General features: G+C 41.1%; 2 protein-coding genes across 5 annotated transcripts in view; both read right to left on the bottom strand.

Moving 5' to 3' along the window:
• The window catches only part of tmem39b (transmembrane protein 39B), a 5,902-nt gene extending 2,300 nt beyond the window's left edge, over window positions 1–3,602 (bottom strand). The window contains exons 1-6 of the mRNA XM_025059428.1: window positions 3,422–3,602; window positions 2,098–2,327; window positions 1,790–2,009; window positions 1,504–1,587; window positions 713–867; window positions 7–206 (exon numbers count right to left, since the gene is read on the bottom strand). Of these exons, the coding sequence (XP_024915196.1) occupies window positions 7–206; window positions 713–867; window positions 1,504–1,587; window positions 1,790–2,009; window positions 2,098–2,228 (790 nt within the window). The 5' untranslated portion in view covers window positions 2,229–2,327; window positions 3,422–3,602. The remainder of the gene's footprint in view (window positions 1–6; window positions 207–712; window positions 868–1,503; window positions 1,588–1,789; window positions 2,010–2,097; window positions 2,328–3,421) is intronic.
• A 1,109-nt stretch (window positions 3,603–4,711) lies between these two features.
• khdrbs1a (KH domain containing, RNA binding, signal transduction associated 1a) lies at window positions 4,712–9,641 on the bottom strand. 4 transcript variants are annotated; one of them, XR_003050144.1, is made up of 12 exons: window positions 9,276–9,641; window positions 8,399–8,526; window positions 8,136–8,252; window positions 7,902–8,048; window positions 7,699–7,817; window positions 7,342–7,597; window positions 7,163–7,239; window positions 7,015–7,076; window positions 6,725–6,900; window positions 5,095–5,119; window positions 5,024–5,062; window positions 4,712–4,949 (listed from the first exon to the last, which is right to left on the bottom strand). XR_003050144.1 is itself a non-coding variant. In XM_008326623.3 (9 exons), the coding sequence occupies exons 1-9, from the start codon at window positions 9,439–9,441 to the stop codon at window positions 6,791–6,793; spliced, it is 1,182 nt and encodes a 393-aa protein (XP_008324845.1). In that variant the 5' UTR covers window positions 9,442–9,641; the 3' UTR covers window positions 5,265–6,790. The 4 variants fall into 4 exon arrangements, 1 of the variants encoding a protein (XP_008324845.1); XR_003050145.1 differs by having other exon boundaries at window positions 5,024–5,074; window positions 5,106–5,119; XR_001760980.2 differs by having other exon boundaries at window positions 4,913–4,949; window positions 5,024–5,039; window positions 5,075–5,119.
• Window positions 9,642–9,787: the final 146 nt, after the last annotated feature.

Genomic DNA, 9,787 nt, shown 5'->3' with positions numbered 1-9,787 from the left:
CCGGGCAGCAGGCGTGGGTCGGCATTGCCTGGACGCCATACAGCTGGCTGGTGTGCTGCTTCCACGTCTCCTTCAGCACCGTCAGGTAGTCCCTGCCCCGGCCCATGCCCCCCACCTCCTTGGAGCCGATACTGGCGATAGGCGAGAGTGGACCTACTCTACGGAAGTCACAGTTCAGACGGAAGAACGGGATGTACATTCCAAATCTGTGGGGGAAAAAAAAGGGGACGATTTAATGACGAAGAAGTCTCTTTTCAAATGAGAAAACAAGTCACTAATGAAAGTAGAAGTTGACAAATAAATAAATGATAAATAATTATTAGTTAAACCAGGGACCAAACCAGTCAGAGTAGAGCTGGATTTCAATATATAATTCGATAACGATACTTAATAAAGTGAAAATAAAAAAAAAGGGTAAATCTGTAAATAACAACGCTAATTATTTTTAGTACTTTTTAGATAGATAGATAAATAGATTGATCTTTATCAATCCCTTGGGAGTTCCCTTTGGGATATTAGGGATATTTATGTTTAATTACTATATGAATATAATAATAATAAATAATAATTTATATATTTAATGATTATATAATTTTATCTGTCAGGACATTTGACAGTTTAATCCCAGAACTTGTCCCATTAAACTGAACTTCACCACTGGGTGGAAGCAGAGCTCGCTGTGATTAACAGACACTTCACGTTGGTTACTCACGGGTAGCAGAGGAAGAGCAGACTGAGGACAGAGTAAGTCCTGAAGAGGTAAATGAGGGAGCGGCACAGGCTCCAGCCCGTCAGTGTCAGAACTGCGAACCGAGCCATCACTAAAAAAATTGAATGAGGAAACGAGAGTTTTCCACTCTGTGACGCCTGGAACAGACAGAAAACCAGAGCATTAACCAGTGGCGAACAGGGAAATGACAAATTAAAAAAAATTACTTAAGGCAGTGTGTCTAACATTTTTGCACCACCAAGGGGTTTTATTAAAAAAAAAAAAACATTTCAACAGTGGGGAGGTGTGTATGGGGGAGGTCACGTGCATAACAAAGAATAATACGGTGCATCAATAATAATACAAAATATATTTACATACAAAATGTAAATATAACTTATTATATAACTTAAAATATAATCTAAAATATAATCTTATATAATACACTTTTATTTATATTATCATTATATTATCATTTAAATTGATACTAAAGAGTGGGTGGAAGTGATCATTTTTCAAAATAAAATACTACACAGACTGACTTAAAGAAGAGAAGAAAAAAAGAAAATGTATTCGTCTGTGTGGCCCAGTACTGGCCTGCAGCCCTTTGGTTGAGCATCCCTGCTTTACAGGCAAGAACAAGTGCAGTGGGTTTTATGGTTTGAATCAGGTGATTTTACTGAGCCATAAAAACACAGTCAAACCTGCTTCACCAGCTCCAGTGTCGGGAACAGTTGAACTTGTGTTTTTTAAACCCAGAAATATGAAAACAGTGAAAGTGTTGAGTTTCTCACCTCCTTGACGATCGCTCCAATTAACCTCCTGGCCAGTACGATGACCGTGAACACCAACATGTTGTAATCGATGAGGTGAAAATTCTGCAAAACGACAACAAATATTTTGCTTTATTCTCAACTATTTCAAACTCTCCAAGTCATTTGCGTCAACGCCAAAATTTAGCATGAAACCGGGCAAAGATCCACTTGTGGCCCCCGAGCCACGGGTTGGCCATGCCTGCCCTGCGTTACTGCACTGTAACAGCTAGTTAAATAAGTCCACACCTAACCACCTGGTACTCACCAGCGATGTGTGTGAGGGAGGATGTGACGGAGGATACCACCATACAGTCTTGTAGATGGTGACATAGTGGACGAACAGGCCAATGAGGTGGCAGATAAAAAGGTGCAGCTCAAAGAGGACGTTACAATCCACCGACAGCTCTGGGATCTTGCAGTGCTTCAGAGGGACCACCGTCTGTGCCGCCAGCGGGGGGCTGGACATGCAGGTCCCAGACCCGTTCCTTCAACCACACAACATCCTCGTTAGACCATTACAGTCCCCGGTAGGTCCAATAAAAAAAAGCAGTGAAGCGGGCGACTTGAACTCACCTAGCGCGGGACCGCACACCTGTCACAGGGGAACTGGTGGAGTGGTTGCCATTGCTGACTGATCCTGGTTCGCTGCTGAGTGGAGGACGGCAGTATGCAGTACGGTTGGATCCTCTTCTTCCGCCGGCCATAGCAGTCACACTCTCGCCGCACTTCAACCAGCTGCGAGTGGAGTTCTGCTGTGCCGCTGTTATCCACAGCTGCTAAAAGCGGGAGTCTTTGTGAAATCCCTGCCGGAGGACACGTCACAGACTGAGTCAGTGTCTGTTTGGATCATTTCCATCTGATCAGACACTTGAATTCATTTTAATTTCTAACATGTGCCTAGGATTTTTGAGCAGGTTGACTAATGTTTTCCTTTAAAAATAATTCTTCAGGCACTTTCTGGCTTCTCCATCTTTGTTGCCCCATCGTCGTCCACTGTTACCCTAAGAATCTCTATCCTCTGTCCTTTTTATATGCATTGGATAATATATATGCTGCTAATATAACTCATGATAATAATAATAACTGAACTATACTGATCCCATATTTGTGAAATTCTTGTTTTAACACCAGATATGCTGTTAACAGGCTGCCCCCAACAGGCGCCAAGAATGTGGTTCCTCTGGGAATCAAACCTAGGACTCTCTGCTTCCGAGGCAGGCGTGCTAAACACTACACTATGGAACCGCACGTTATTTTTTATTTTTTTATTTTTGTGTCACCTGAAGAGACACAAACTATACATGATATTTGTGATGTTGACTTACGGATTAAGAGATTCAAATAACTTATATTTTAGTCATGTGTTAGCAGATCTACTGCAAAAGGTTTAGCGACAAAAGCATCAAAGATTAAATGATGAGTCAACGACGGTTGTCACAGGGCTGATAGTGGAAGGAGTGGTAAACAAAAGACAATACTGACATAAACCTCAATTAAAAACTAAACAATGTTAAATAATATATATATAAAAAATTTAAGAAGTGGTGAAGAACACGCCCCTAACATCCAACCAAACCTTTCGCACTGAATGCATCACAATGTTTTGAATAAGGTTATTATTTTGCGGAAGCTGACAGTTCAGGTTAGCTGCTGTGCTAAATTGTAGCCCCACTACAGGTACAAATGTATGCAAAATGGTGTTTAATGTGAGACACGAGGCAGAATGTGGACACAGCGTGGTCGTGTAACAATGACGGACACAGTCCTAGTGTGTCCAGCAGCGCCATGCTCCAATAAATACAAAGATTTGGGCCTAGGCTAACTGTGTTTGCGGCTAACAAGCGAGCTAGCTGTTGGTGATACAAAGCCACAGGCTGGAGTATAAACGTGATCTTACCACCGGCAGCAGCAGCGTACGTTTATCGGGACTCCGGCACAACTTTGTCAACACAGTCGCGGCTTATTCTGTCTTCACTTTTAATAAAATACCGGCCTTTTTGTCAGCGGAACTAGCGAGGACACCCATTGTTGATGTGAGGCTGGAAGCTGGATGGAGGGGGGCGCGGACGCGATAGCAACCAGTGGGTGGAGATTCGTCCATTAAAGCAACATTTCAGTAAAACAATGACCCATGTTCACAACTGCACCGTCCAGAAATGGACTTTATACATTATGTGTCATTTAAATATATATATATTGAAAACACACGGCTATGCAGCATGTAAGCAGAAATCCCAAGTTGCCCAGAGTTTCCAGGAGTCATCGGCACATTCAGCCTAAACCTTTTCCCTACTTTTTACAATTAGCAGTAGTAAACAAAGAGTTGAGGAATTGAACCAACCTCTGACCTTGTAATGCATAACATTCCTCATGTGTAAAACAAAAGTTTTTACTAATTGTACCAATCCATAGTTTATCCAGTGAAAGAGGCCAAAGTCTTTGGTCTGTTATTTAATAGCACCTCTCTGTGCGTCACTTTTAGATCTACATCATCTACCCATCTATATTTTATATACATGTTAAGGGGCGCCATCTTCAGAAAGATCTGTTCTGCTGTCATAATGTTTAGAAGCATGCACCTGTTCACTTGAAGCCAGCCTACACCAGTTATTCTTAACCATAGGGCCGAGGTCCAAACTTGGGCCACTAGTGCCACCTAGAGGGCCGCCAAAAACTTTCAGTTTTGCACCTGTGGGACGCTGGACCGCATAGATTATTAGAGAATTTTTCCCCATGAGAGGTTAGGCGATAATGGAGCTTTCAACCACATGGGGCCAATAATCAGTCAGATCGGAAGACTCCAGAGAATTTTTCCCATGAGAGGTTAGGTGATAATGGAGCTTTCGACCACATGGGGCCAATAATCAGTCAGATCTTTAACAAGCTCCAATATATGGAAGACTACCTTTTTCTCTGCGCTAGCTGTAGCAAATAGATTGAATAGGTTTCTAAAATAAGAAATAATCAAGAGGAATGTGGTGCGGACCTCCTTAAAGACCAAATTGATTGGGACACTTTGTACTATAAAAATTGGGCCTCAAGGTCAAAACTGTTCAGAACACTTGGTTTATGTGACTTTTTTTGATGAAAGACATTTACCATCTTTTATACTGCTATTGTTCCAACCTGCTGCAAACATGAATAACTGCAGTAACTTTCACTCTTATATGTAAGGAAAACACAATCATTCAGTACAAAGTATTTATTTAAAAAAATAACTCTACAAAAGATGACTTTTCAGTGCAAAACAGAATGTTTGTTAAAAAAAATCTAACTTTAAAAAAATTGAAAATGAAGATATTTCTCTAGGGTTGCCTTCAGAGCATTCTTTCAGTAAAGGAGAATGCTCTCTTCACATTAGTAACCCCAGACCGACCCGTCATTTTTGATACTGTAGACTCTGTGCTCTTTTCAATGTATCGATCCTGTGAAAAGACAAAACAAAAAGTTACAAAACAGTTCAAGTCAGCAAAGTGACATCTTTCTTCTCACATCTGACCTGTCTTAGCGTCAGCTTATTGGCATTCATCCGTGCCCGCGGCGCCGACACATTCATTCATCCGTGCCCGCGGCGCCGACACCGCCATGTGGCAACCTGAGAGGAGAAAAAGAAATAAGATTGTGGCAACAGTAACATGGAAACAGACAAACACTCGCATGCAAACTACGTTTTTTTTCCAGCAATATCGTGCAACTCTGGCTGAAGAGTATTTTGTCCACCAATTTGTTTTGTCAAGCTGTTTTTTTTACGCTTAAGGTCCAACTATTATTTAAATACTTTACAGAAAGCAGATATAAATTGTTAGGTATTGTATAATATTTAAGAACATTATTGGATTTTTGGAGTTGCATCACAACCATTTCTGATTTGTTTTTATGTTTGTTTTTCCCTCGGGTTAACTACTGGTAGCATATTTTTGTACTTCAGTGTTTTGGTTGAGTTTTTTTGATGACTTAAATTACTGGATATTTTGCACAGAAAAAAAAATACAGAAAACTAAGAAATGAGTGTTGGGTTTAGTTTTACCTTCTTGTGGCGATCTTTAGGCTTTTAGAATCCCCTCCAATGCGATTTTTGTCTTTTATAAAAAGCAGCCAGCATGACTTTGCTTCAAAGTCAAGTAAGATCCCTGCAAGCTTGATTTGAAATACTGTTGAAATTCAGTTACTTCAAGCGGTTGAAGATGGAGTATGCTCTCGAGAGCTTAAAGAGATGCACTAACTAAAGGTTAATGACATACAAGTTCAAGCACTAAATCATTTTCAAGTCAAACATGTATTTGGCAGCACATTATTTCAATGATGAGCTTTATTTCTGTCTTTTTTCCTTCTTTTTGTTTACAGATGTCATTTAGATGCGTTTTGATGAACAGATAATGGCGATAAGTTCACTTGCAAAAACACTGATTTGTTTCTTTATCTTCTAAATAACGCTGACACGTATACATAAAGCTCATTCTGGGGTTGAAAAAACAACTTCCACAAGCTATAGCAACTTTTTTTTTTTTTTAAGTACAACAAAAGGCAAAAATACCAGGTTTAGATTGTTTTTAAAAAAACAGAAACTAAAAACTTTATTGAAACACGCACTGCAGAAGAAACATTTTGGAATATATTTAGGATCCTATTTAGCCCAAAGTACACAAGCATTATGCATTTTGGAGACGGCACGACTTGAAAGCATACACAGTTGTCTTATGTACAAACTATTGACTTGGCTGCAGCTGGTCCTTAAGCTTAATGAGTTTTTCAGCAAAAATAATTGTCTCAAGTAAAATTGACGGACTGTCACTTTTTTTTATCAACAGCAATAATTGAGCATTTTTGGTCAATTAGGCACTAATTTTGTTCCATATGATTTGAGCGGTAATGAATGGAAAAACTACTTTTGCAGGTCTGTTATTGGAGTTCAACTAGAACAGACGTATGTAACATCGAGACGTAAGGATTAATTTGCGCCCAGTCGTCAAGGACTTTTGATAAGCAGCGTATTTGATGAGTCTATCGCCACAATCACTGAAAAGAATCAGGGTTACTAAAATGTCACTATTTTATGGTTTATGTAACTCGGACCTTAAATTCCAACAACGCAACCGCAACAAAAAAAAAAAATACTTAGTTTCTATGATACATCTGTCTAAACATCTATGAAGTTAAAAAAAAAAGTATAGAAAAGGAGAACGAGTGGGAAGGAAATTACTTTTCAAAAGTTAAGTGAGCAACCGTTTGGAGACAGTTGCATTAGCAACTCTCTACCAGTAGGTGTTCAGTATCTTCCATAGGGATGGTCTCTGTACTGTCCCTTCGTCTGCCTGGAAGATGGCACTTTGCCGCCACCGGCAGTGTTTGTCCACGAACTGTCCCACTCGTCTTGACCTAGAAGAAGACGACACAGTCGTATTAGTGACACTGGTAGATTGGCACAAACATCGCAGCAGAGTTCACCCTCCATCACTGGTGCTCAGAAACAAAGGAGGAGAAACAACTTACCATAACTTTCGTACGATGCCTCTTGTGCTTCGCCGTGTCCGTAGTCGTAATACTCAGTGTCACTAAGAATACATTGACATAATCAGTAAAATCGATTTAGCAGTATTTAAAATAAAATAAATAAATAATATGATTCGTCCCAACTTACGCTGGAGCCGCTTGTTGGCTGTAGTAATTGTCATATCCCTCGTAGGGCACCTCTGCGTAGGAGTCGTCGTATGATGACTGTGGCAAAAAAAAATTGGGGGAAAAAAAGGTTTGACACATTTAACACCAACTCTGGGAAAAGCAACAATTAAAATAAATAAATAAAACCAGGTAACATACATATTCCTCGTAGGCGTCAGGCTTGGCCTGTGACCCTGAAGTGACCTGTTGATGGGACATGGCTGCGGAGGGGAGCATTCTTGGGGCACCTGCTGCTGGAGGTCTAGAACGGGGCGCTGAGCCTCCTCTAGCTGGCGCAGAAGGCAAACCACCCCTACCAGACGGACCACCTCTAGCGGTGCCTCGGACTGGTCCTCCTCGTGGAGCAACTCCACGCATCGCTCCTCGGGGTCCGCCGCGGGGCATTCCCCGTCCCCTGGGAAAACAGTCAAGACTATGTTCAACATGCGCTCCGTCATATCTTGAACGGGAACACGCTTTTGCTACCAGTCGATTTCGATTGCTTCGAGCTCGTACCTGGGTCCTCCAGCTCCTGGTGGTCCACCTCTTCCCCTTCCGGGTACACCGCGACCCCTGCCATCCTGGGATCCATTCAGGAAGTGAGGATCCATGTACATGTCATACTCACCAGGCTCCTTCAGACAAGAACAAAGTGATCAGACAACAGTTTACTCTTAATAGAACACATACTGAACGTAGTACACCGTGGGGATACGTACGGGGATGAGGAACTTCTTGACCTCCTCCATGGCATGAGCCATTCGAAGGTAGCCTTCTGGAATAGGTGCCATCACTTCAATGAACACATGAAGCTCCATGGACAGGTGAGCATATTTAGCCTCACCACCATTTCTCAGCTCCTCCTCCTGGACAACATTAAAATATATATATTTAACATACATTACAAAAGATTACAGGGATAACGCTCTGACTAGTGTTGAAAAATAACTTACCTTATTCTTATCCCTCATGGACCCTTTACCCAGAACTGAGATTTTAGCACCAGTGTCTTCCTGAAGCCTCTTGATGGTACTACCCTGAGGTCCCAAAAGCTTACCGACAAAGTTGACCTGGAGAGAAAAATAATTTAATAGACAAGTCAAACAACAGACAAGACAAGTCAGACTTGACTCCAACAATAGTTGTTTTGTTTTTGTTTTTTTTTTACAAATTCTGTAGTGACTTAAATCCTACGATATACTGCGTTACTTCTTACCCTGGGGTACAGTTTGGTGGGGATGAGTATTCGCTCCTTCAGTTTGAGATTCTTGGTGGCAAAAAGATCAAGGTACAAATCCTTTTCTGGCTCTTTCTTGCCCCCACCAGTTTGGATCCTCTGAATTTCTGCAATGAGGATTTTTAAGAAGGAATATCCAGAAAAAAAATCAAGGTATTTCACGTCATTTAAAAAGCGCCTAATGAATATCCAGAAAAATCAAGATATTTCACGTCATTTAAAAAGCGCCTAAAACCAATCAGCCAAAATCGGGCTTCATCGTATCCCGATTAGTCGAATATTAAGCCTGTCGAGTCGACACTCGGATCGTGAAAATTACAGGACATGTACATTGTTTTTTTTAAGTATGATTAATTAACTACACATCGGACTTCACGAAATTTACAGAAATAGCTAAATCACTGGAAACTAATGCAAACGATACAACGTAAACCTGTGGACAATGAAGCGAATTCAGTTAATTGAAAATATAAAAATTAGCAAATAAAACTAGTAAAAACAGATCCATCTTTACCGAAATTCCTGGTTGATGTTTCGTTAAATCGGATGGTGATGTTATTTAACCGAATCAACTAGGTCAGTCAGCGCAATCACGGTTTGCAAACCGCGATTATATATAATCTTCCACAACATACACACGTTAGGCAAGTTTTTAATAACGTAAACATATCCAACCGAGAATTTTGTTTCTATTTTATATTTATTCTCAGTCAAATGTCTTTATATTCCACGTGTCCTGTGCGCCATTGTTTCAAGCCGCCGTCTGCTTCCCGGCCGCCGCAAACAGAAAAGTAGGCCACACCACAGCAGCCAAGCCTACTTTAGCAATGACACGGCGGGCTGTTGATTCCGTTACCTGCAGAAAGGAGCTTCATGGCGTGGGTGAACGATGAGTCCAGGCTATCCTTTTCAGCCAGGAGCTCCGGCAGATACTTGGTGTCTTCCATTTTGTTTGTCTTCGGTGCAACGTTAGACTCAACGGTGGAATCCAGGTTGCTCGGGCTGGTGCTTAACAGACTCATCTTGGACTAAAACCAACAGGATAACGACACGTGCCTCGTAAAATTCGTTTGCTTTGCTTTACACCGAAACCACGGCACGGAAATGTAACCTTTTCCGAAGAGCCGTTTAGTCCTGTTGCGAATTTTGGAGACCACAGCGAGGATCAATGGACAAAGGAAGAGAGGTGGCGCAGCTGCATTTGAGAGTGGTAGGAGGAGCCTGTGCCGCTTTGAGATAGTGACGTCACCGAGAGAAAACTAAGACCAAAACCTTTTTTTTTAAATCGCTAAACCTTAAATTTTCTTTTACGTATATGTATTTGGGGTTGTGTTATAAACATATTAAATATTTCTAATGTTAAAATAC

Source organism: Cynoglossus semilaevis, chromosome 1 (genome assembly GCF_000523025.1).
Source record: "Cynoglossus semilaevis isolate Cse_v1.0 chromosome 1, Cse_v1.0, whole genome shotgun sequence".
Classification (NCBI taxonomy): domain Eukaryota; kingdom Metazoa; phylum Chordata; class Actinopteri; order Pleuronectiformes; family Cynoglossidae; genus Cynoglossus; species Cynoglossus semilaevis.
The sequence above is the reverse complement of the archived record's forward strand: the minus strand, read 5'-3'. Positions and strand labels throughout refer to the sequence as shown.

Coding starts and splice junctions, on each gene's coding strand:
- khdrbs1a (XM_008326623.3), bottom strand. CDS start 9,441: ATGAGTCTGTTAAGCACCAGCCCGAGCAACCTGGATTCCACCGTTGAG. Junction 8,049..8,135: donor CCATGAGGGATAAGAATAAG/GTAAGTTATTTT, acceptor AATGTTGTCCAG/GAGGAGGAGCTGAGAAATGG. Junction 7,598..7,698: donor CCAGGAGCTGGAGGACCCAG/GTACGAGCTCGA, acceptor CTGTTTTCCCAG/GGGACGGGGAATGCCCCGCG.